This window comes from Odontesthes bonariensis, chromosome 22 (assembly GCF_027942865.1).
Source record: "Odontesthes bonariensis isolate fOdoBon6 chromosome 22, fOdoBon6.hap1, whole genome shotgun sequence".
Classification (NCBI taxonomy): domain Eukaryota; kingdom Metazoa; phylum Chordata; class Actinopteri; order Atheriniformes; family Atherinopsidae; genus Odontesthes; species Odontesthes bonariensis.
The window spans coordinates 24,028,045-24,054,326 of record NC_134527.1 but is presented as its reverse complement, the minus strand read 5'-3'; the positions used below and the strand labels follow the sequence as shown (position 1 = coordinate 24,054,326).

Here is a 26,282-nt window from a genome sequence, read left to right as displayed (position 1 = left end):
GTTGGCTTCAAATGAACGGTTTAGGTTTAATGAGAAGTATATCGTGAATTTTTTGTTACAATTGTAAAATTCTAGTTTTTAATGAAAGAATGCTTCACTAAAAATCACTATTTGTTAAAATAAGTGTATTCAACTTTTCAAGCTCGCTAATATTAATGGAGCAAAGATTCTTTCATATGCGGAACTATATGTCATGAACTCCTATGTGTCCAGAGGATATATTTTGAGGATGTGATTTAAGGCGTGAATCCTGACAGTTACAAAAATGTTCATGCCTTCAAGGGTATTTTATGCCTCCAGTTTTTAATAAAGTCAGTATCAATCTATTGGTTATAGGAACAATCTCACGGTTTTAATTTCTCTGAATGTTATAGTGTTTCTGTAATGAAAGGACATTGCTCTGGTTGTCCACCTCTATTTTACGCTCACATCATGTCATGCGTTGAGACTGAGAAAGAAGCTTTCATGACAAATAGACTGTAGAGATGCCTACCAGAGCTTTGCAGACGTTTAGCAGGATGGTTAGGGTAAGATCTGATTTTTTAAATGTCTTTTAAAGTTTTTAACTGATGTGTTGACATTGATTCTTTTAATTTCATCACAGTGTTTTGGATCACAGGGGGCGTATTTATTAGCTGCAGGGCATCAGATCTGTAGATGTAGAATAAGCTGTCATGGAAGGAGACATTACAGCTTTCTTCTAGGTATGTCGTTTTCATTACTAGATCCTTTGGAATACTTACTTTTTTAAATTTATTATCAAATGATTGTTTAAAATAAAGCAGTCTTCCCTGGTAGATATGACTAAATGTACACTTTTTTCTAACCTCTTATGAGATGGTGAGACTTATTTCATATCATATGAGAGACTAGAAGTACACATAGTGCTGAAAGGCATAGTTTATGGTGTGATTAGAAGCCCCAGAATTGATCTTAAATGGTTTTGTTTAGTCAACTGCTGTTCTCTATAATGGAATTTTACATTTTCATTTACTTCTCTTTGAGATGTTTGCCTCACTTTAGTTGGTGTTTCAAATGTAAAGTTATTATTTATTCAATTATGCAGACTAAATGACAAGTTCTTTAACAAGTACGATGTCGGATAACTTGGATTTAGTCAAATCATAATAATTCTACCTCATGCTCACTGTCACAGATGAAGTCAAGTCACTGCGGGCTGTGGTCAGCCCTGATATATCCAAGTAAGTAACTGCTTTCTGCTGCCAAGTCATGAATGCTCCATAGATGCAGGTGTATTGTAGGATCCATGTTAACCGTTTCTGTATCTGTATCTGCAGGATTCGAAACATTGGCATTATGGCCCACATTGATGCAGGGAAAACAACCACCACAGAGAGGATGCTTTACTACTCTGGCTATACAAGATCATTAGGAGGTTTGTGGGAAAACAACAGGAGGAAATTAATCTCTGTTTGCTTGTGCTTAACAATTTATTTCTGTCACTGCTGCTACTAGACGTAGACGACGGAGATACAGTCACAGATTTTATGGCTCAAGAGAGGGAGCGCGGCATCACCATACAATCAGCAGCTGTCACCTTTGATTGGAAAAGTCATCGCATAAATCTTATAGACACCCCAGGTAAAAAAAATCAGTCAAAGTCTAAACCATTCCAGTGGAAATGAGAAGAAGCAGCCACTGAGATGTACGTGTAACTGCAGGACATGTTGACTTCACTCTGGAGGTGGAGCGGGCGCTTCGTGTTCTTGATGGGGCTGTCGCTGTGTTTGACGCATCTGCTGGTGTTGAGGTAACCGCACTGGTTTTTCACTGTTTTCTTTTCCATCAGAAAATCTGTTTCATCATGTAATGGGTTGCTTCTGTCATCCGTAAAACACCCACAGGCTCAGACTCTGACTGTGTGGAGACAAGCAGAGAAGCACCACGTCCCGTGTGTTTGCTTCCTGAATAAGATGGATAAACCTGCAGCTGAGTGAGTGACTTAACACCAGACTTTACACAACAAAACAAGTTTTGTTTTACCTTTATTTCCCAAAATCAAGCGGGAAACTGTTATTCTTTCCACAGCCTAAATTTTTCCCTTGAGAGCATAAGACAGAAGTTGAAAGCTAATCCAGTCCTCCTACAGGTATGCCTTCAGAAAACACATCACGTTAAACATCCTACTTTATAAAGACTTTATTCAATGCATCAAAACGGTGGACAAGAATACAGGTACATAAAACAAAGTATGAATAGTTAACTAATCAATGCTTTAGGCTCAGAAATACTTGGACACTGATCTTAAAGTTAAGACTCAGCTTGAATTTAAAGTTTGATGTTCTGACATCCAAACTGGAGATGGGGTTTAGGAATTAAAAGTGTCAAACGCCATGTGGTGTATGCACGTACAGGGTTTTACATTTTAGCTGTTCCTAAACTTTTCTATCCTATTCAGATGTGAATACCATTAAATTGAAGCCACGAGTCTGAACTTTAGGTAGATATTCATTAACCACTTGGAAACTGAAAATATTTTGGCAGGTAGTTGAAATATCAAAAACTGTCAGAATCCAAACATTTCTGGACCAAGTTGACTGACTGATGAGGAACACTTGAAATAGAAATTAAAATAAGTGCAGCAGAACCATGATATTGTCTTCAAGTGGAATAAGAAAGCGGTTTTATAACAGTGTGAAAATCTGCAGCCCACATTACCCACAATACATCGTCGGAATATTTGTAATAACTGTTTTTGAAGAATAAAATAAACAAAAAAATTGCATTTAAAACACCCTATGAGAGCATGTGACCCTGTATTTTAACTGAATCCCCCTTCACAGATTCCTGTGGGCAGTGGTAAGAACTTCACAGGTGTGGTTGACTTGTTAACCAACCAGAAGCTGATATGGAAGCGGAAATCTACAGGAGATGACGGTCGAGCATTTGAAATGAAAGCTCTTGACTTGTGTGATGATGCAGAACTCCTGGAGGCAGCCAGTGAGGCCAGGACAGCTCTACTTGAGCAGGTGCACGTCCGAACATTTACAGCTACAACGAATTATAAACAACAAAATGCTCACGTTGTAATTCTGTTCTAAATCTCAGGTTGCTGATCTGGACGATGAGTTTGCTGAACTGCTGCTCTCCAAATTTAGTGATAATTTCAATGGCGTTCCTTCCATCAAAGTGAGTCAGCCATTACAGCGTACTACAGTTTAAGTCTTTAAAGCAGCACTGTTGCTTGAGAACACCACCTGAACAAAGTTTGCTGCGTTTCCAGCTTCAAGAGGCTGTGCGGCGAGTGACTCTGGCCCGTAAAGGCGTCCCAGTGCTCTGCGGGAGCTCTTTGAGAAACAAAGGTGTGCAGCCTCTTTTAGATGCCATCACTGCGTACCTGCCTGCTCCCAATGAACGACAACATGACCTGGTGTGAGTTAACTCTTTAACCTCTTAGTAACTCAGAGATGTTTAAAAGTAACACTAGAGGATTTGGCAATTTGTTTGCTCTTTTGCTCCCCCTAAACTCGTGGGATATACCACCACTCTGTGTGATCCCTGCAAATGTACAGCAGTATACATGAATTTGTTATGTTGAAGAGGCCATTAAAAATGCCATCAAAAGCCCACAAAATGGCTCACTACACAACAGTCTAAACCCTGTTCATCATTCATAATCCCACAGGCGGTGGTACAAAGACGACTTATGTGCACTGGCGTTCAAGGTTCTCCATGACAAGCAACGTGGACCTCTGGTGTTCCTTAGGATCTACTCTGGTACTCTAAAACCACAGACAGCCGTCCACAACATAAACAGGAACAGCATGTATGTGTTTTCTTTTCCGGATATCTATGCCAGATTAGCCTCACAGCAGCTGCACTGTTACAAAGTATTTTGTTTTAATACAGACTGTCAAAAACCTTTTGTTTCCAGTGAAAGGATGAGCAGGCTGTTGGTGCCGTTTGCTGATCAGCATGTAGAAATCCCCTCAATGACTGCAGGAAACATTGCACTTACTGTAGGACTGAAGCAGGTAGAGTGAACACCTCGTATTATGGACCTCCTTCGAGCATTTCCCCCCCTCAGAAGGTTCTTCATGTTTTCTGCTTTCACATCAGACAGTCACAGGAGACACCATCGTGTCATCCAAGGCCTCAGCAGCTGCTGCAGCTCGCCGAGCCCAAAATGACAGCGGGACAGAGAACAAACGGGGAGAAAACGCCAGCATCATCCTCTCCGGTGTGGAAGTCCCTGACCCCGTCTTCTTCTGCACTATAGAACCACCCACAATGGCCAAACAGGCAGGTCAGTGATTATAGTTCCACATGTAATGTTTAGATGCGCTCCACCAACATTGTAGTCTTCACATATTTACATTCTTTTTTTTTCCTAAAAGATCTTGAGAATGCACTGAACTGCCTCCAGAGAGAAGACCCCAGTCTGAAAGTGAAAGTGGACCCTGATTCTGGTCAGGTAATACTGTCCTTGGTAGCCAGGGCTTAGTTTTGTCAGAGCTTCTGCCACTAAAGGGTCACCTAACTCCTTCCCTCTCTATCATCAGACCATTCTATGTGGCATGGGAGAGTTGCACATTGAAATCCTACATGATCGTATCAGAAGAGAGTACGGCATCGAGACTCACCTCGGACCGCTGCAGGTAGCCTACAGAGAGACGATTCTCAATGAAGTCGCAACGACAGGTAAAAAAACAACAATAAGTTGGTACATTTCAGTAGCGGTATAATTCTTTTTAGCTACTCCTACATGAACTCGCTTGTGCCAATATAGATACATTGGACCGGACAGTAGGGGAGAGAAGACATGTGGCGACAGTACAACTGACCGTCACACCTGTGGACAATGTGTCATGTGAATTAGCTTTCACGGAAGAATTAGGGCCGCTGTCACCAGAGTTAAAAGCAGCAATGGAGAACGGAGTAAACAGCTCATATCTTCAAGGTAATCCTGACTTAACCAATTCTATCTTCATCTTCAGATTTGTTATTTTTTTTAACACGCCAGAGGTCATCTGATCTTCTTTATGAATATGTATTTCATCAGTTAAGTCTTAATAAAATGACTTGAGAACAAAGTGTATACTTTATAAATGTCACAGATACACATAACTTCCCTAAGAGGAAATGGTGGAGAAGATATTCTTTCAGTTTGGTTTTGAACAGTGAGAAAGTGATCGTGTTGAGCAGGGTTCACATAGCAGTTCTGCTCAAAGTTATGGATAATGCAGGGAATTCAGCCTCCTGTCTCAACGGGCCACTAATTTCATTCAGTTGATTCTGTCACTTGCGTGTCGTTTCAGGTAACATATTGTGATGTTTGTATACTTTCCATAAACTTGAGGGGCCAACCAATACACTATTTATATTCATGAATGTCAGCAGGCAGCCCTTGTTCGACATCACGATGATCAGAAAGAGAGATTGGGATTGAACATTACTCAAAAGCGGCAATTCTAAAAACATATAGTTTTTTATTGAGCAGAGGAAAAGGAAGATATTATTTATGCTCTCATGACACCAGATGCCCTGTTAGCCCCGTTTGATCAATATCATGAACCATGCAGCACTGAAATCAAAAAGCCTTAAATTATAACAATTTCATTGTTATCGTTTAAATATTGTTCAGTTTTAAAGCTAAGTAAGGAAATAGATTTTCCGGTACTTTTACAAATGCTGGTATCGTGAGAGAAAACCTCTTTTCCTTGTTGGACTCTCATACCCTATTGGTTAGGAATAAATGTGATGCTCACATTATTTCTTCCACTTTCAGGTCCACTGCTGGGTTACCCTGTACAGAATGTAGCTACACTGATCCAAAGAGTTTCCATAGAACCTGGGACGTCTCCTGCCATGGTGTCTGCCTGCGTGTCTCGCTGTATGGCAAAGGTAAAGCATGACTGGTTCTCATGTAGTAACCGTTAACTGCAGTACGGTCGGTAGAAGAGCCAGAGTTTTGCTTTTTTTTGGGGTGCAGGCACTGAAGCTCGCAGGGGGCCAGGTCCTGGAGCCCGTCATGTCACTGGAAGTGACTGTTGGAGAGGAGTACCTCAGCTCTGTGCTGGGGGACTTAGCCCAAAGACGGGGAACAGTCAGAGACATCCAGAGTCGTCATGACAACAAAGTGCTTCTGGCAACCGTACCCCTGGCAGAGATGATGGTGAGACAACGCTTAATGCTAAAATGTAATCTGTTGTCCTTTGGTTTAATTTGCCACCCCCAAAATGATTTACTTCTCAAATCTTTTCACACATATAAAGGGCTATTCCACAGTCCTGCGAACTGTGACGTCGGGCAACGCCACGTTCTCACTGGAGCTGGATGCCTACGAAGCCATGAACCCTCAGGACCAGAACACACTTCTAAAAAGAATGTCTGGTCTGCTGTGATCCCTATGGGACAAAAAAAACAACAACAACAACAAAAAAAATCCTTCTGAAACGAGACTAGACGTTTACGGGACTCATTGTTTCTACTGGACTATTATTATGTAGTCTGTGGGGGGGGGGGGTGTACTATTTAAAGTGAGGTAATATTTAAAGTGAGGTAATAAAGATGACAATACAAATACTGTACCATATACTTAGAGGAATGCAAAATAAATGTGCAGCCAATAAATTTACACTTGTGGTAATTTAATATATCTTTTTTCAATGATACAGAAGGAGTTTGGTTGTCAACATTTTATTGACAATTACAGAAACATTCATATAAAACCAGTGCAATTGCAGAAATCAAAAACTGGCATGTAATGGGAAAGAGTTGGCTCTAAAATGTCAGTACAGCATTTGATTTCTTTGTTAAAATCCAAGAATGGATTTGATTGAGTGTGTATCCGCTTCCCTTCTGTTCCAAGGCCAGCCCTTTCAGTGGTTTTCAAATCCCTTTGTACTCACGCGGGCAGTAGCTGGAAAACAGTGGCTCAGCTGGTATCCCACGCCTTATGAAGGAAAAAAAATCATGTTATCACACACTATTTATTATATTAAATTAGTAACATTCTTAACAGGAATATAGCATTTGGAAACTCAATACTTACTCTACCATACGACAGCGGTGGACTGACAGTCTGCTGAATGCGTCATCAACGTCGGTCACATCTTTCGCACTCCACAGCCGCTCTGCCACGGCACTCGCACGAGGCCTTCGAGTGAGGGTAGGACATAATAAGATCAGTCTATTGTCGTGGAAAGTGTTCCTGTTAAAAATACTTTGATTTTTATTTTATTTGATCACATGAGCCTTACCACAGTCTGGGTGTCAAGTTAGTAGCGTCTACGTACTCTCCCCACAAACAAGCTTCTCCACCAATCACAAGCTTCTTCTGTTGCTCAGTTCCTGTTTTAAAATGTAGTACGTGATGAGGTTGGGTAAGTTCAGCTTTCACAGGAGAAGAGTGGTAATAAAGGAAGTTTAACATTAAACTGAATTATGATCTACGATCTCTTCATTCAACAGGCTTACACAGACTTGCACAGGAGCGACAACTCCATGACATGCGAGATCTGTTTAAAGAGTCGAGCACAGTCTGAGCCAGGCGACAACAGAATGAAACAATCACACAGTTCTGGTCAGAATTTTTGGCACCCCTGAATTTCAAGTACATGTTACTGAATATCCCCAGAAATGCAAATGAACAATTGTTTATAATCAAAATATTGAGCAGAAGGGGAAAATACTTTAAAATTGGCACCCATTGCTGCAGCCTCTGAATGTTACTTTTTGCCATATTTTTTTAAACCTGTAGTTTCTACTACTACTCCATGCTTAAAGTTCATGCTTTTTTAAGTTTGTAATGGCAGATTGCATATCTCACCCAGTATTTTCAATCGATATTAGTTATGATATTTCTCTTTTTAATCATTCTTTTGTGCTGTTGTTCTGCTGAAATGACAAGGCCTCTAGAATTCTTCATTCATAGGATAGTTTTAGAGCCTCCAGAGGCAGCAAAGCAGCCCCACAACATGGCAGAAACTCCCAACAAGTTCACTGTAGGCAGGCTGTACTTTTTCTCATGGGTTTCATTTTGCTGTTAAAGCTGCAGTCGGCAAGTTTTCAAAATTACGAGTCTAAAGTCGGAAAATTCGAACTGATACAACTTTCAGGTCCCTCCCCCAACCTCTACCAAGCTCCGAATCGCCCCCCAAACCCCTCCCCCTCTGTGGACGAGGTTGTGCACGTGAGTTCACACCAGTGTGAGCGCACACAAGCTGGGGCAGACTCACGCTCAGCAGCGTGTGCACAAGCTGTGATTGACAGGTAGGATTCCTCCACCCTAACTTGATTGGTTAAAAACAGCCGGGAGCGCTCGGTTTTTGCAAGCACGATTACAGGCTTCAGAGGGAGTTACAGATTTCGTTATTTTTTCTAGACAGCCTATTTAATATTCTACTTCCAGAATCCCATGACAGTTCAAGCTAATATGACTAAAAAAAAAGTTGCCGACTGCCGCTTTAATAAACAAACTGTTGCTCTGTATTCCAAACAAGCTCTACTTTGGTTTCCACAGGTCAATATCGAAGAGAGTTTGTAGCTTACCTGTGGAACTTTCTGTAAACACTGGGACTGCTTTTAGTGTGGTGTGAACAGAGTATGATATGGGCTGAAGCCACCAGTCCAGACTGCTCCAGCTCAGCCTTATCTCTTTAAAAAGTTATAGTGGACTTTTCCCCCTCTTAGACTTTCCACAATACTTTATGCTGACTGTGAAACTTCTTGATTACTTTACAGTCTGCTGAAACAAGGATTTCAACATCTGTGGGACTGGCTTTTAGTGTTTGGAAATGTTAACAGCAGGTGTGATACTCTTGTCTACACACTAGCGTAAAGAAACTGGAAACACTGATTTAAAAAAAAAAACAACAAAAAAAAAAACATTCTATTATCCTGTTGAGCCTGGCTACATCTGGGAGCACACCACCAGTGTGCTATAAAGGCACCGTTTTTTTTAAACTTTTGTTTAACAACTTCGCTGATCTCTTTGAAGTATTCTGATTATACAAAATTGGGTCACTTCAATTTACGATTAAAAATGCCCAAAATTCTGTTCTTTTAATTTTGACCAGGACTGTTTAAGTGTATAAGTGAGACAAAAGAACAACATTGGAATGTGAATAGTGAATGGCACAGAAGCAATAAAAGAAAAAAAGAAAAAAAAAAAAAGAAAAAGAAAGTCAATCCAGCTGACAACAAACCCTTAAAATCTTGTGGGTCGGCCTTGTAAAAGCCCCGCCAGTCCTGCCCATAGGAGATACGGTTCAGGTACCAGGGAGAGGACAGCAGGGTCTGGTACCCTGCAGTTGTAATATTTGCCATCTCGTTCTGGTATTGCTGCTGGTTTCCTTTCCAAACGTGGATAAGTGTGTCGGGTTTCAGCTAAATAGCACACATACGTCAAGGTTTCAGAAAGATAAAAGGAAAGACAAAGAGGAGGAACATAGGTGGAAATGTGAGAGTCTTTTGTTTTTCCATGTGCTCATGCTTATTCTGCATCATTCACATGGTGATATTTTAAAGAGGTGTCTTTAAATCAAAGACTGAGACCAACTTGCGTTTTGGTTGAGCTTTATGGAGGACCAAACTGAATCTTTCCCACCTAACATTGACCAGGGGCCTCATGTACAAAGGGTGCGTACGCACAAAATAGTGGCGTACGCACCTTTTCACGTCAACGATCAGATGTATCAAGAGCGAAATGACCGTGGAAATGTGCGGTGCCTCACGCCAACTTCAGGGCTGGCGTACGCACTTTTCTACAGCTGTTGATTCTTTGGCGACACCTAAGGTGATGTTGGGAAACGGTTATAATAAATAAATGTGAAAACAATTAGTCCTCAGACAGTGATGTGCACATTTTAGATACATGAACAATTAATACTGATAAACAATTAACACACCCATGTGTCTCCGCATGCTTTTATATCCACTCGTGTAATTGCAAAGTGGTGCAATGCATACCATTAAAAACAATGGCTGCTTTAGCACTACTGGAAGACTTTGCAAATGGTGTAAATTCGAAGAGAGCGTGTGTTCACCAGACAGAGAGGATTTGCTGATGGCGACTGGCTCATCAGCTATTTTGAGGAAAATCCTCCTGGAACTGTGCGCAGAGCTGCGGCCGGCGTTGGAGCACAACACAGCGAGGAGCCGTGCGCTGCCGGTGCTCACAGGTGATGTGCACACTGGGGCTCCGAGCAACCGGGGCATTCCAGAGGGAGCTGGCCAACCGAATGGGACTGTTCCAGTCTACCCTGAGCCGAGCCATGCCAGCCGTTGTGGGACAGAATTATCCGCATCTCAGCCACGTATATCAAATTCCCACAATGAAGTTGAATAGGCCAACATTAAAGCTCAATTTGAAGCGAGAGCCGGTTTTGTAATCAGAGCTATCGACTGCACACACATTGCTAAAAGCACCATCACGTGATGAATTTGTATGTTAACAGGAAACATTTTCATTTGATCGATGTACAGATCATATGTGATGAGTAAATGCAATTAACCAACATTGTGGCGAGGTGCCCTGGTTCAACGCACGATTCATACATTCTGAGTAACAGCATCGTTGGGAACAGACTACAAGGTGGCACTGTGCGTGATGGTTGGCTTCTTGGTGAGTAACTTTATTGTGTAATTGTCCTAATATTATTCCCCGTGACGTGCATTGAGTATGTGCGCCCCCAATTTCTATCCCGTCTTCACAACATCATAGTCGGTGGTTAAAGTTAGTTTCTTGCTGGTTAAACTTCAGCGTAAGATCTTTCTAACAAGCCCCTGATTGTCTCTGTGGGCAAATGTTAATAACCCTGTGCGTAAAGTATGAAATGTCTTAATCAGCCTCACCTTTTCCCCGGCGCACTTCTGCACGTTACTGTATGAACACGTTGTTGTGAGTTACACAAAAACATGGGTATTTACCTTGGGGGTAATCAGAGTACCCCCAATGTGCTCCCACCACCCCAGAGAGAGCAGTGTCACCCATAGTTGCACCAACCCCACCCGCCTGTTTTGGCCACTCTGCGGCGGTGGGCAGCCAGTCTCCGCTTCACATCCACCTTAATGTCAGATCACTTCTTCTTCACCTCTGCTTGTGTGGCTTCTCAGACCCCACAACATAACAGCCTCGCACAGGCTCTCCCACCCACTCCTCTTAGAGGACAACGTGCCAAAGAACACATTTTTGCGGGCCTCCACTTCAGAAAGTGGCACCGACATCTCGCTTTCCGTGAAGTTCTTCTTTTTCCTTTATTTTCTGATTGTACAGAGAGGGGAATCGCAGGTGCAGGGCTAATTTAAATATGATTTGCATATTTAAGTAGGGGCGTGGACAGGGAGGAGTCGGGTGCTCCGACATGTGCGCTCAATTCAACGTTGATTGGGATGTACAAAGGAAATGTGCTTGGATTGATGTGTGCGCACAGATTCATACATCCGGAAATTTTTGTACGTTGTAGGGCATTTGGGTTTGAGCGTACTCCATGTTTCAGTAGGAAATCCACGCAAGTCTATGTACATGAGGCCCCTGGAGATTTCTCCCCAATATCTATTCCTCGTTTCATTTGAGCATTTGGTTCAAAAAGCTCAGGATTGGTCCTCCATAGTGAAGAAATGCATCAACCCATTACATGAAAAACATCTGAAACCACCAACCACGCTGCCCCATGTGCATTTAATGTCAGTCTGTCTCTCAGTGTCACATCTGTGCAGTTCTAAATGTAAGCCCATTGAATAAAGACATTTAATGGAAAAAAAAAAGAAAAAAAAAAAAAATCAGATTCTTCTTTCCATCAAATTAATTGATTCAAGATGAGACATCATTATTGTAAAAACTGACCGTTGAAGTTGAGTGGCTCGACTTTGTAGTACTTCTGCCAGTCCTGTGCGTAGCTAATGTAATCTAGATACCATGGGGCTGAGAGGATGGTGGTGTATCCTGCTGCTGTCACCTTGTTCATCTCGTTATTACTCCCACTGCCGATCCACACATGTACTACAGTGTCTGGCTTTAGCTGCAATTGTTAGAAGCCAAGCTCCTTTTCTTAGTTTAGATACGGCAATCAACACTCATACTGGCTAAAGGAATAGTTTGACATAGACATAGCTGGGTGAGAAGATCAATGCATCCTGAGTCTGTGTGCTGCATACAAAGCTACCAAAACATATTCAAGTTACACTTATATGAAAGAATATGAGCTTAAAGTAAAGACTGGAATATCAGCTTTAATTTGAGGATAATAACGTAGTTTGGTCTGTCCAAAGAACAAAATTCACACAACTGCTCTGGCTTTTTAAAATGTTTTGCGTCTAATTTGGCCTTTTTTAATAGTAGTATCTCACGGATGGCAAATATGAAGTATCTTGGTTTAAAATACGTCATATTTGCTCTGAAATGTTCTCAAATGACACGTATTCTTCCTGAAGAGTTTCTTCAATTGACTGAATGTTGCAGAGGGATTTTCCTTTACCGTGGAAAGGATCTTTCCATCGTCTACCAAAACTGTCTTCCATCAACATTTAGGCCTTTTGATGTCGTTGAACCAAATTGTTGCTTTTTTTTTTTTTTTTTTTTTTTTTTTTTTAAAATCACATTTTACATCCCAAGAATGGCCTGTTTCACTTGCATTCCAAAACCTTCCAAACCTAGATAGAACACTATGAATTTAACCAACTTTATCTAAGAAGACATGACAAAAGAGTCACCAGCAACAATCCATTTAACTGCTCTTTAGTCAATTGTCTTTCTTCTAGTTTGGATGTAAATTCTTTCAAATTACAGCTGAGAGTATACACTTTAAACCCATATTCATTATGTAACTACCTTGAATATGCTGCTTGCAAGCAACACAGAACAATTCTGTACATACCCAGATATTTCCAGACCAAACTGTATCTGAAACCTCTCGGCCATGTCTTTGACAAAAAGCCTTTTTAATTCTAAGAGTAAAAACCAGGATGCAAAAAGAAAAAAAAATTGTGGTTTTCCAGGGATTAAATGCCAGCTGTAGAGACCATAATGTTATTTCTTTATTTGTTTGGGATGAAAACAGACAAGCTTTAAGAATTATGGTCCTTCTCAAACTATTCCTTTAATAATATAGAATTACAAAATAAAACTTTTAGCTTTATGTGTTGCGACATTATATAATATTTCAGTCTCAGCATGTTAAAATCCTACCTTAACACCATTGTCGAAGACCTCTTGCCAGATAATGTAGCCCTTCTTAGTAGTGGTGACAATATCCAAGAGTCTATCAGAGCAAAATAGGGAGGGGAAAAAAGTATAAAAATCATTTCATATTTAGATAAAGAACAGAACTTAAATAAGAAACACACCTTTGGATGTAGAAGGACTCCAGTTTGCTGTAGTTCTTTCCAAAGCCTTGCTGATCCATGAACTTCTGAATGTCCGGGTTGGACTTCCTGCAGGAGAAAAACAGCATCTGACATCCGCCTTATCTTTAAAAGTTGAACTGAAAGCGATACTCCGGAGTAGATTCAACCTGGGGTCATTTGAACCGTGACATCCAGCCAAGTAGCCCACCCGCAGTTTTTTCGATCTTGGCTGAACATCAGCTGAGTTACTGAGTTAATAGCTTCGTACAAGGGTTAATGGATCCTGGCAGTATCTCCAAAATTACCACACTAAAATCACATGCCATGACACCAAACTTCTACAGTACTACAAATATGGTCTGTCCTCACAAAACGATGCATTTGGAAGTTTGAAAATAGTCCAGGAGTTTATTATTATCAACACAAGCCTAATAGCTTCTCAGTAGTAGATCAACCCTCATCTTACTTCGAAGCTCCCAGCTCCCAGAAATGACGTCGACGCAGCTTTAGCTGCAGAGAAGCTATTAGGCTTGTGTTGATAATAATAAACTCCTGGACTATTTTCAAACTTCCAAATGCATCGCTTTGTGAGTACAGACCATATTTGTACTACTGTAGAAGTTTGGTGTCATGGCATGTGATTTTAGTGTGGTAATTTTGGAGATACTGCCAGGATCCATTAACCCTTGTACTAAGCTATTCGGGATAACTCAGTAACTCAGCTGATGTTCAGCCAATATCGGAAAAACTTCGGGTGGGCTACTTGGCTGGATATCACGGTTCAAATGACCCCAGGTTGAATCTACTCCGGAGTATCGCTTGAAGTAACCGACATCGTGTGCACATAGTCTCACCAGCATGTGAAATCCACTTCATCACCTCCCAGGTGAACATAGCCGTCAGGGAACACGTCGCTGATCTCCTTGAAGAACTGTTTCATGAAGTCGTATGTAGTGTTCAGGATTGGGTTCACAGGTCCGAAGGTGCCGGAGAGCTTGGAGCCAGAGTAACAGGGTGTCAGCAGACCAGTCTGACCTAAATGGGAAACAGATGCAAGTAAATACAAAGAAAAAACACAAAAAAATAAAAATGAGGCAGTGACTCAGACGCCTGACGAACTCACCTTTACCCCAAGACTGTGTGTGTCCTGGAGTGTCAAACTCCGGGATGACTCGGATGCCTCTTAAACGAGCAAACCGGATCACCATTTTCACATCAGCTGGTGTGTATACGTGGGTGTAGGGGTGGTAAGCACCCTGTGAACATTTTGATAGACAAATACAAGGTCAAAATGTGGAACAAAACTCGACTTTTTCTGAGACTGAACACTAAAACGCACCTGCTGGCTCATCTGTGGGAACGTCTGGCTCAGGTAAGGGAAGGACTGATCGTCAACGATGTGCCAGTGGAAGACATTGAATTTGTTCATCGCCATTGTTTCCTGTATGAATGAACAAAGTAAACTTAAGTATTTAAAAGTAGGTTGAATTCTTAATGACGTAATACAATAAAGTCTTACATACCAGATTAGCCAAGATGACTTTAATGGGAAGGAAATGCCTCGAGGTGTCCAACAAGATGCCTCTATGTGCAAACCTTGGGAAGTCACTGATTGCTGTTGAATTGATGCTTTTCTAAAAAAAAGTAATCAAAATTAGCAAGCGTTGAGACGTGACCAAAGAAATCTTAATTTTATGATATTAGAGGCAGAAAGAGTAAATAGGTCCTTCACTTACAGCTCCATATTCATCCTCATACACCAACTGGCTGAAAGTCTCAAGACCTAAAAAGGATTTTAAAGGACAAACATTCAAAGGAAATGTAAAACATTAATTGATGTTTTTTTATTTTTTCATTTAGAATAATAAAAATATGGTTGTGATAAATTGTAATCTTATGTTGAAGGGAATTTGAGTAGTAATTCTGAATGGATGTCACGTTTAGAAAACCATTTTTCTGCCAACTAAAATGTTAAATAAAAACACAATAAGGTAATTTAAATCTTTAAGCCCTTTAATTGAAATTATGGAAACATGTAAAATAATAAAGCACATTTCTTATTGTAAATATATGAACATTTAGATTTTTTTTTGTTTGTAAAACTTTGGGACTGGGGCAACAGAAGTTCTGAAATGCTTAAATTTGTATTTAAAATAAACACGTTTTAAAACCTTTAACTTTTGATGTGTTGCCTCTGAAGGGTTTTAAATCAAATATAGAATTCAAGTAAGTTTTAAATTATAGGACTCAATTTTTATGATAATAATTGTTACACTAGTCTGACTTTGTGAAAAGAGGGGGCCAGTTTCTTGGTCCGATTCCAATATTCATATCAAGCCAAGCCACAAAGTGCCTTAATCAATAAAGCCACTACTTACAGTTCAGTTACAACTTTAATAATAGAATAAAAGAAAAAAATCTAGTATTTCTAGCTTTTTTAGAAGTGACAATGAAGTGACGATTTGTTCTTAAATCGTCCGTACGAGTGATTTAAGAGAATTTGCGCATTCACCAATCTTTTCGTATTTTACATTTTCTTTCAGGTACGAACAGAATTTACAAGTGATCCAGAGCTGTCGTAGGAGCTTCGTAAAATAGTCCGCTGTTATTTGAATCAAGTTTGCTTGACTAATGGATTGTATATTTAATTACTTTGAAGCAAACATAAATAAATATATACATTATAACCCATAATGATGCTGACATTATTCTGTTTGACTTAAATGATGCACTAATTGAAGGTTCATTTGAATCTGTATATAACAAGGTCAATGGGAAGCATAACCAGTGGCTGTCTTGCTACTTTTGGATGCCTTAGCGCGTCAGGCTCTTGGAAGAGACCGTGTAGAGACAGACGAATGGCTGACATCGCGATTAAGATTCCCAAGGACTGTGCTGCTACAAATATGCAGCTTGCTAGAGCCACAACTCCAGAGAAACACGCTGATCAAACCCAATTCCACCACACGTCCAGGTCCTCACCACCCTTGGATTTTTGGCCACTGGAACCTTTCAGAGGGAGACTGGAGGCAGATCGGGTGTGTCCCGGTCCTCTGTGAGTCGTGCGCTCCACTTGGTCATCAAAGCTCTCATCAGTTTATCACCCATGGTACATCAAATTCCCATACACCGCTGTCCAACAAGTACAAATTAAGAGGGACTTTCATCCCCTGGCTGGACTGCTAATCATAATTGGAGCACGAGACACATATACACATCAAAACACCCGTGCACCTGTTGTGGAGTGCACTGAGCTGAAGGCCAGGTGGGTGTGTCTCGATACAACGGGGGCAAATAGCCCAGAGAAGGCATGCCAGATTTGCACAATATTGCCATGAACGAGGGTCTCCTACAACCTGAACCAGCCCAGGCAGGTGTGGTGCCAGAAGACCCCCCTCATGGACCGTCCCACCAAAGTGCCATCATGACATTTTTTTTTAAGCTACTTTCATATTAAACCATTTTTTTTTTTTTTTTTTTTTTTTTTTTTTTTTAATTTCGGTGACATTACGAACCACAGGTGACATTGAATTAACAGCGCTCCTAATTGCTTTGGCAGGTCCCGTTTTTCCACTGCTGACATGCTAAAAATGACAGATTTTCCTTTTTGGATCTCTGAAAGCAGAACTTCAATCTCAGAGCCCGTAAAGTTGTTCTTTTTATACCTTGATGCCATTCTCATGACTCAACACTTAACACTTCCTGGCACAGGAGAGAGGAAGCACAGCCTTATATGGTATAATTCTGGGCGTGGAGTATGCAAATGTACTATCCTCGTGCACGTGCCCCTTAAATACGCACGGGTGGCATTCATCATTTAGGCAGGGCGTTTACACACTTTTTCCCAAAGTTAAGAGCGTTTGTTGAATCTGACGAGGTGTGTTCGAACGAGACTTTCATACGAAAAAAGTGAGAAAAATGTAGAATAAAAATACGAAAATGTTCTTGAATGAGGCCCAATGTCATTTTTCAGTCCCATTATCATTGTAATGCATCTTTGTATCTTTGAGGTCTGGACCACGAATTATTCATTTTTCTTGGGCTCCATGAAAACTGTAAATGACAGTTAAAATATTGCTATGACTTTAAAGACCAAAACTAACCACTAGAAAAAAAAAAAAGACGTACTGGTCATTTGATAATGAAAATGACGCCATCAGAGGCACATAGATGAATAAATAAAATCCTACCATGCAGGGCTCCCCAAACCGTTGGTGCATTTAGGACAGCAAACGGTTGATTCACCAACAGCTCGTCTGCAGACACAAACAAACATAAATTGCATGTGCATTTCTAGTGTTGTTTAAGCTGGGCAGTCAGGTCAACATTTGGTCTGCATTAATCCTGGTCTATGCAGTCCAGGAAATCCACTGTACAGTCATGGGTGGGATCATAAAAGTCTTAAAGCGGCACAATGCAACTTTTTCATGGTCATAAAATTGCTCGGCAATCATCAGATTGCTTGGCTGACCCGTTCTGATGAAAACGGTGACATTTCCATCTCCATCTGGTGGCCCCTAGACCGAAACAGCGCTTGCAACTTTGCCTGTGGCGCCGCGTGCTTTGTTTACCTCTGGAAGTCTCGCGACACACGAGAGCCGAGAACTACTGCTTCACGGCAGGTCGTAAAGGGCTCTGAGCTGAGCCAGGTAGCCTGATAAGACACACCCCCTCTCCATTAGCTGTCGACGGCTCTCCAACTCTCTGCCAGTGTCTTGAAAAATAAACCGTAAATTGCCTCTGGTGGGTTTACGACAGTCTGGCTAGACTGTCGCCTTATTTTCTACGGAGCTCCCCCTACAGCTTTGGGGTGTGTATTGCATGGTAAACAAACCCTGTATTACTGAAAGTTGCATTGCGCCGCTTTAACTCGAGGAAATATCTTATCAATGTTCTTATCTAAAAGAATAAGAGACTAATCTAGGCTAAGTCACAGTTTTCACAGAAATTATTTTCTGCGGCTGTTAATAAACTGTTTATTTGAGAGTTAACAGAGGTGGCTCAGAGTGCATCTAAGATTTAAGTGCTGTAGCTGGTTGAAGTGGGATTAAACTGATTCTGAATGTTGGGTTCAGGAACTTCAACTTAAATCTAAGAAGCTGTGAGATTGTTAATAGAAGAGGCAGCAAGAAAAACTGACCCTGTCCATTTGTTTATTTTTTGATCCACCATACTGATCACTCTTATCTTGACAGGTCAAAGAGCCCTCCGCTAAGATACCAACAAAACACAACTCTGAAAACAAAGGAAATACACATTGTTACACCATTAAAGCTGCGGTCGGCAACTTTTTTTTAGTCATATTAGCTTGAACTGTCATGGGATTCTGGAAGTAGAATATTAAATAGGCTCTTTATGAAAAATTCTGTAGCTCCCTCTGAAGCCTGTAATCATGCTTGCAAAAACCGAGCGCTCCCGGCTGTTTTTAACCAATCAAGTTAGGGTGGAGGAATCCTACCTGTCAATCACAGCTTGTGCACTTGTGTGCGCTCACACTGGTGTGAACTCACGTGCACAACCTCGTCCACAGAGGGGGAGGGGTTTGGGGGGCGATTCGGAGCTTGTTAGAGGTTGGGGGAGGGACCTGAAAGTTGTATCAGTTCGAATTTTCCGACTTTAGACTCGAATTTTGAAAACCTGCCGACTGCAGCTTTAACATAAACCAGAAGTATGCTTCCCATACTTTTTAAATGAGGTTTTCAAAATGCTTATAGAGGTACATCCTCTCATGTCAACAAATAAGCTACTACACAGAGAAAGTAGACCTCCCAAATAATCTTTGCTTTTCACGAAACACAAATGGTATCAATCACTGAAGTTTGCACCTTTAAAAATCTAAATCATCTGCATCTCAGTGTGAAACCACTAAGCATTTTATCACCAGAGAGCAGATGAATGTTATATCTAACCAGTAAAATGCCTGATGATACTTATACTTACGTTATGTAGAAGCCCGAGATTCATAGTTAGATAAATGCAACAATATTGTGATTTTAAAGCAAAACTTATTTGCAAACACCGCCTGCAACGAAGCAACAGAATTTAGCAATATTACTGAGGAAGTGGAGAAACTCACATGACTCATCAGATGTCACACTGGGATATCCGTCACACTCAGAGTCAAGCGATGTGATCCCCACCTTTAGCTCCAACAGGTCTGAGGGGGCCGTTTGTTCACTTTTGCTCATCTTCTGCTTCTTGGCACCGCCAAACATGTATTCATAATACCTACAAAGAGACAGGAGGGGGTGAAACTGTTCCTTGCATGCACCACGACGCTGCGCTCTCTCCAAACGACCAGAAGAGAGAAACTGAAAACGAGCACCACTAAACAGGTCCTCCTCTCACCTCCTGTACGCGTTCTGCAGGAGGCTGCAGCTCGGACCAGCCGACGAGTCCTTGGCGTCTGTGATTTTGAAGCTGGAGCCACTCAGCTTGAATGGAACATCTGAGATCTGCACTTTCTGCGGCAGAGGCCACAGAGAACCGTATTTTGACGCCCGTAAAACCGGCTCAACCTCTTCGTCGATGAAGTTGTGCCTCCGACCCTGGCAGGAGCCAAGGGCCAGCAGCATGAGGGTAAACTCCAGTAATCTGCTCATGTTGACAGTTTATAGGAAAGTCACAAGACCTGCCTGTGAGCAGCAGACAGCGAGCAGTTTTTATCACAAGGCAGGAAGGCGGGACTTCAATGCGGAAGTTGAAGCCCTACAAATATTTAAAGGGGAATCACAGTTTTTTTTTTAAATATATAATAATGTGTTTTCAGTTGCACCAACTTACCCTTTTCTACTTGGTTCTTACTCTTGTAGTTGCTTAGATTTTCAACTATTTTTAATTACCTCACATAGCCTAATTGTTGCAAAACTTAAATATTCACTGTGGATTAATCTGATGATTATTTTCTATAAATAACTGCATATAATGTTTGACCCAAACATGGTCCTAATTTTGTGTGACAGCATTAAAGGTGGGGTATGAGATCTTGGAAAAACGGTTCCTGCAAGCTATATTTTTGAAAATACACAACCTTGCCTCTCCTTCAGCCCACCCCTCGAAAACCACACCTTCAAAACACATGAACGAATCACGAGTCTGTGAAAGCGCAGGGGGGAGGGGGGCTGACGGTTGATTGGCATGTCAGAATCCAATAGAAGTAACTCTCATCATTACGTCTATTGGTCAGACATTTCCTCTTGCTACACCCTCTACAATGGACTAAAATATAAAAAAAAAATCCCAAACATTCTATTTTAGTGGGTGCAATGGGGTCATGAGGAGGTTTTCAGACAATATGATAAAAAATGCTCCAGAAAACATCTCATACCCCACCTTTAACTATAGGCAGATGTGTATACCTGCCTATACTCAGCCACAAATCTATTAGACATGGCCTAAATCTGCATTTTCATATGACATTTGGGCCAAATCTGGCTCAAATAAGGTATGCACTACCAAAGTTTGACCCAGCTCATGACCTCTAGGTCCATTTCTGACCCGGACAACACTTGGCAGTGCCATATCTGATCCACACAAGCCAAAAGTAGCCCAGACCTTGTCCAAATGGTATTGCAGTGGCTAACAAGCTTGCTGTGTGCTCTAGTGGTCTGGTTTCCTCTCATCGTCCAAAAATGATCCATGCTGGGTTAATTGGTGATTCTAAAATGACAGTACAGTATAGGTGTTATTGGTTGTCCGTCACTCTGTGTATACTCTGGTGGCTTGTCCAGAGTGTACACCGTCTCTCTTGCTCATTGTCAGCTGGGACATGCCTTCAGCCCCATGACTCTGAACAGGATAAAGCAGGTGCAGAGAATGAATGGATCATTTGCATAAATCCCACGTGATCTATTCAGTGTTGCTCAAACAACAGCCTATGGCTTAAAACCTGTCTACTTGTTTAAAAAAAAACATAGAAAATACTTACCTTTTTAAAAATAGACACATAAAATATCAGGCAGTTTTAGATGAAAATTTATAATAAGAAATAAGAAAACATTATATTTAATAAGCTTTATGCACATTTTGAATGTTAAAATCTTAATTTTTAGAACTGCTACATAACCAAATTCTCTTTAAGGTTGGTAATATATCTTCAAGAATCCTTTGATAACTCGTCTCTTCCAAGAACAACTTCTCTCATGACACCTCTAACACACTAACATGCATAACCTGCACTTGCTTTGCAATTCTGTACCTGTTCTACTTGTTCTCTGTCTCTGAATTGACTTAAGATGTTTTGTAAATGATAAGTAGACTGAGGTTTCCTTTTCGATTACTGGACTAAAGCCTTATTGTTGTTCCTTACTTGTGAGTTATTCTGGATAAATGCATCTGCTAAATAATTAAATGTGAATAATAATGTAACTTAGGTGAATTAAAGTTGTGAGTTAGATGTGATGGAGTAAAGCTCACTATATTTTCCATTGAAGTTTAGTGGAGTCATGTAAAGTAATTTGCATTTGTACCTAAGTGAGCTGTATGAGTGAATTAAAGTAAGACCAAGCAGTATAATCAAAAAGAAAAAAAACGAGACAAACAATAGTAATCTCTCTTAGCCATGTGTGGTGTGATATTTCTCTGCTAAGACACACCCCTCTGCTCTTGTTGTCATGATTATTTTTTTTCCTTTTGCCATAATTGAGATGTTTTTTGCAGAAAAGTGGGCAAGTGGGAGAATAGACATCAGCCAATCACAGGACGTTTGCGAATCTCTGTGATGGACCGATGCCTCCTTCCCAAAATGTAGCTTGGATTGGCTTCAGCCCCCTGCGACCCTGAATTAGACTGATCGGCTATAGAAAACGGATGGATGGGTGGATATTTATGTCTGCTTTACAGCTTTGTTCTGGTACTGCTTACAGTTTTAACCAACTCACATCTCACTTGTGATGCAGGGGAGGAAGGACCAAGTTTGAACATCGTTTACAGCAAACAGAACTGAAAAAAGCACTTCAGTCTGCCTTAAAATCTATTAAGTCAAAAAGGAACCATGCCAACTACTTTACAATGTCAAGTAACATATTTGTGTAATGTCTGCGTATAGTTTGGCATGACTCGAACAGTGGTTCCCAAACTAGGGGGCCTACAAAGATCACAGAGGTGTTCATATTTACTCAATTATCAAAAGTCTGGTCAGGATGAAAAGCATCAAAAACTGATGTTACACACGGAGATGGGTTTTGTGGACAAGTATTTGTGTGTTTTATGAGACTGTAGAAAAGAGTTCTTGAAGCCATGCAGTCTTCAACTGTGTGATCAGCTTACTGATGTAATTTAAAACTGTTTAGCTTTCAGACACATCCACTGAGAATGTGTGACCATCCATTCAACCATTCACCACTTTCACACTGAGGAATAACCCACGTTTAATCCGCGAATTTAGCGTGTCCGCTGTTGCGTTCACACTGCCGACCCGGGCTGCCGCGTCAACTTCGACCCGCGTCGGACCCTAGTCTTTTTGCCGAGCCGAGTTTGGTGTGAACGCAATTGACGCGGATTGGGCGTGGGCGTGGCGTGACGTGAGGAGTTTAAAAGACAGAATGGACAGCTGATTCAGAACAACAGCGACAGGTGAGGACAAGTTTTACTCTGTTTTAGCCTACATCAAGTTCGAGACATTTTTGAAGATGGCCAACTGGGGAGACAAGGAGGTCCGCGAGCTCCTCAGCCTCCTAGCAGAGGACGTTATTTACCGCCACATTTCGGGGAATATAGTGCTCTTGTATTCTCCGCATATGTTCTTCGGCGGCATCCCACGTTGTAACCATCCACACCCCGTAAAATAACATCTCCATGAACTGCATATACAATTGCAAAAACGAGTCCTCAAGGTGTATTTAAAGGGACACTATGTAATAAATTAAGTCATTTATTAGCTCAAATCAACATATTCATTCATAAGTTAGTCCTCATTGGTGTAAAATGATCTCTGTCAAAAATCTCACTTATCCTCCTGAGTGAAGAATAACTTGTCTGTATCTACATAGAGCAGGTAAGCTCTATGGAGGCTGCCATGTCCTTCCGGTCTATGAAAAATGACGAAGTGCCGAGAGGGACATAAAGCACTTCGAATCGCGATTTCCCCACCAGGCCTACAAGCAGAAATGACGTCATTGTGACGTCATTTCCGCCAAATGGCTTATTACAGCCGCTAATGCTAAATAGATTTTATTCCTTGGCACATATGTCTTTGTGTTCATTAGCTTTCTTTTTGTAAGTGCATCATCTTCTTCTTTTTATTATTATTCCTATGCTCCCCCTGGATATCTTCTTTTTGGCGTTATGCTCACATTTGTAAACTGTTATTTTGTTGATTTACTAATAAAGTTAAAAAATAAAAAAAATGCTAAATAGATTTTATCTCGTAAATGATCCCACTAATAATGCATTGATTGTTACCAAACTTCTGCCGTAGTACACATAGGCTCTTAACTCACAAAACGAGGCATTAGAAAGTTTGTAAGTTTACCGGGAGTTTATTTACCGCTGCTAATGCTCCTATTGCTAACGCAGGCTAATGCTAACGCTGCGTCGACGTCACTTCCGGTAACTCCCGGAATATGACTAATTGCATTGCTTGCACACCAAAGGAGATGTTATGTTATCTGACATGTTATCTGTCATCTGTATTCATAGTGTTGTTGTATGTGTGTTATGTAATCCTTTGTACTGTGTGTCTTGATTTCTTTTTGTTTGTATGGACCTTGAGTCTGAAGCTATAGCTTCTTGAATCTTGACACATTCCGCTTGCCGTAGTTCAAGAAGTTGCAGCGCACATTTGAAAACGTGAGGCGCTAGAGAGCAAATTCATTCAACTTTGCAAAATAAAATTGCACCACTAGATGGGGGAAGAAATTACATAGTGTCCCTTTAACCCTACCTCCGACGCATGGCTTGTGCCTACGTCATTGTACACCCCCAGCATTTTATGTGTTTCGTGTGACGCTCTGCCACGAGGCAACGCCCCCTGAACTCGGCTTCAGGCGACGGGTCACCTAAAGGCTCTAGCATGGTTGCCACGTCTGCTAGCGCGAGCGGTGTTGATGACGTCACGATTTCGTGCCCGCCATCTATAGTGGCGCAAGCAGCGCAAGTCGATGCGCCAGTAGTTGCAATTTTCTCCGTCACAGAGGTGGCGCTGCTACGTGAAGGTTACCGCTACTCTACAACCACGAAAGTGGAGAAGAAAACAATGCCGCTGTCAAGAGCAAGAATACTGTAATTAATGATACTGCTGCAGTTTTCGGATCATTTTAATTTTTTAATTCAGTTAATAGAGGTGATCAACAGAGTCTCTGCCCTCTTCTTTGCCTTCACGTATCTGTCCCGTAGCTTCTTCCACACATTCTTACAGAACTCTCCCTCTTTCCCCAAAGTTCTGCCAATCTCTGTGCACCAGTTTTGTGAGTTTACGTGCTCCCTGTGCTGTTTCACTGCAGTTTCGTACAGCTGCCTGTACAAACGCACCTCCTGACTGAGCCGGTCTCACATCGGTCCATCCGGTTCGTTGTTCTCGGCGCAGCCAAGTTACAAAAATCGACTGATGCACGACAACGCGCAGCGCCGTCTTTTCAAGGCAAGCGCCATGCCTGAAACGTCATTTTGACGTCACGGTCCGCCACCACCGTGACAGACGCGGCAACCATGCTAGCGCCTTAACACGCCAAGCGTTCACATTGCTCGACGCGGGTCGAAGGTGCAATTTGGACCCGCTAAGGTAGCGGGTCGCAGTGTGAAAGGGGCTTGTGAGACCAACAAGTGGGTGTAGGTTCCTGAATCAAACATCATGGAGTCCAGCACTGATTTGTACACAATGTTTAGTATATGACGTGCTTTGGGAGGATGTTCAGTCTCATTTAGCTGATGTTAACGATTAGAATATATACTATTGTACTATATATATATATATATAATATTATCAGACTAATGAGGCTGGACCTCTACATTTCCAACCTTGACGACAACCTCAGCTACAATGATGCGCCTGCCTACAAGTTGATTCAACGTCAAAGAAACATTTCCTGGAGAACACATAGAAAAATTGTTTAGGATTATCAAAGGACAGTTTGTTGCACCCAGATTAGCCAAACACTCAGATTCAGGTTTTTATCCAATTCTATAATAGTCTGGTTCAGTGGCGGCTGGTGATTCAATTTGTTGGGGGGGCGCAGTTGCGCGTGACGGGTCAAATAGCACCTCACAATCAGAACACAACACACAAATTCTAAAAACCACCTAAACTAGACCATTGTTCAAGTATTAATACAATTAGAGAGATACTTTGGATATTGTTGGCCTTAAATAAAGAGTTTTGGGACAGAATAGATAAAGAAATATAGGCTACTGTAATTAGAATAGACCACATGTTACACCATCTAAACACCAGTCAACTAGATAATTGTTAAACTATAAATACAGTTAGAGACAGACATTGGGTTGATCAAAAATGAAGAGTTTTGGGGCAGAATAAATTCAGAAAGTAGGCCACTTTAATGAAAATAGACCATATGTTATACTATAACCACAACATAATAGTAGGGAGGGATGATGGTTCTGAATTTCCTATTCTATTGCAAAATGTACAAATATTCAGGGAAAAAAAAGACCACATTAAAAGGTATGTGTGTCTAATGTTTTGAGGAATAATATAGAAGACTGGATCAATTCTGGTGTTTTTAAATGTGCTATATAAATTAAGCTGACTTACTTGACTGCACTGAAAAAATGGACAACAACTAATTTCTACAACAGAGACTCACCTCTGCAGCAATCCTACTGTCTGTGGTCTTCTTCCCCGAGAGGCCGGCGCTTCCTCGGAGCTTGCTTGATGGACGTGATTGATTCGATGAATTGTCCAATCACGTTAAGATTAAAAATATGGAAAACTCTGCCATTGGTCTGGGCGCACAGAGATGTGAACTAGAATCAATTTTTCATGCGCCAATGAAAAGCTGCCTCTGCTTGTTCGCGGT

The 26,282-nt window shown here is 41.2% G+C and overlaps 2 protein-coding genes across 4 annotated transcripts; one reads left to right on the top strand and one right to left on the bottom strand.

Annotated features, from left to right (window-relative positions):
• The first annotated feature begins 236 nt into the window (after positions 1 to 236).
• On the top strand, positions 237 to 7,693 carry gfm2 (GTP dependent ribosome recycling factor mitochondrial 2). 2 transcript variants are annotated; one of them, XM_075456362.1, is made up of 20 exons: positions 237 to 527; positions 620 to 704; positions 1,157 to 1,202; positions 1,299 to 1,396; positions 1,477 to 1,602; positions 1,683 to 1,771; positions 1,866 to 1,954; positions 2,050 to 2,110; positions 2,805 to 2,990; positions 3,070 to 3,150; positions 3,245 to 3,393; positions 3,647 to 3,787; positions 3,896 to 3,995; positions 4,081 to 4,267; positions 4,359 to 4,435; positions 4,524 to 4,662; positions 4,751 to 4,921; positions 5,750 to 5,865; positions 5,954 to 6,136; positions 6,237 to 7,693. In XM_075456362.1, the coding sequence occupies exons 1-20, from the start codon at positions 486 to 488 to the stop codon at positions 6,363 to 6,365; spliced, it is 2,295 nt and encodes a 764-aa protein (XP_075312477.1). In that variant the 5' UTR covers positions 237 to 485; the 3' UTR covers positions 6,366 to 7,693. The 2 variants fall into 2 exon arrangements, with proteins under 2 accessions (XP_075312477.1, XP_075312476.1); XM_075456361.1 differs by having other exon boundaries at positions 605 to 704; positions 6,237 to 7,692.
• hexb (hexosaminidase B (beta polypeptide)) lies at positions 6,591 to 19,990 on the bottom strand. Of its 2 annotated transcripts, none has more exons than XM_075456363.1 (14): positions 19,657 to 19,990; positions 19,385 to 19,536; positions 17,499 to 17,564; positions 15,045 to 15,091; positions 14,832 to 14,942; positions 14,648 to 14,749; positions 14,432 to 14,564; positions 14,163 to 14,343; positions 13,309 to 13,395; positions 13,151 to 13,223; positions 9,171 to 9,351; positions 7,224 to 7,314; positions 7,016 to 7,120; positions 6,591 to 6,916 (listed from the first exon to the last, which is right to left on the bottom strand). In XM_075456363.1, the coding sequence occupies exons 1-14, from the start codon at positions 19,908 to 19,910 to the stop codon at positions 6,853 to 6,855; spliced, it is 1,647 nt and encodes a 548-aa protein (XP_075312478.1). In that variant the 5' UTR covers positions 19,911 to 19,990; the 3' UTR covers positions 6,591 to 6,852. The 2 variants fall into 2 exon arrangements, with proteins under 2 accessions (XP_075312478.1, XP_075312479.1); XM_075456364.1 differs by lacking the exon at positions 9,171 to 9,351 and adding an exon at positions 11,810 to 11,984 and having other exon boundaries at positions 19,657 to 19,987.
• Between the last annotated feature and the right edge of the window lie 6,292 nt (positions 19,991 to 26,282).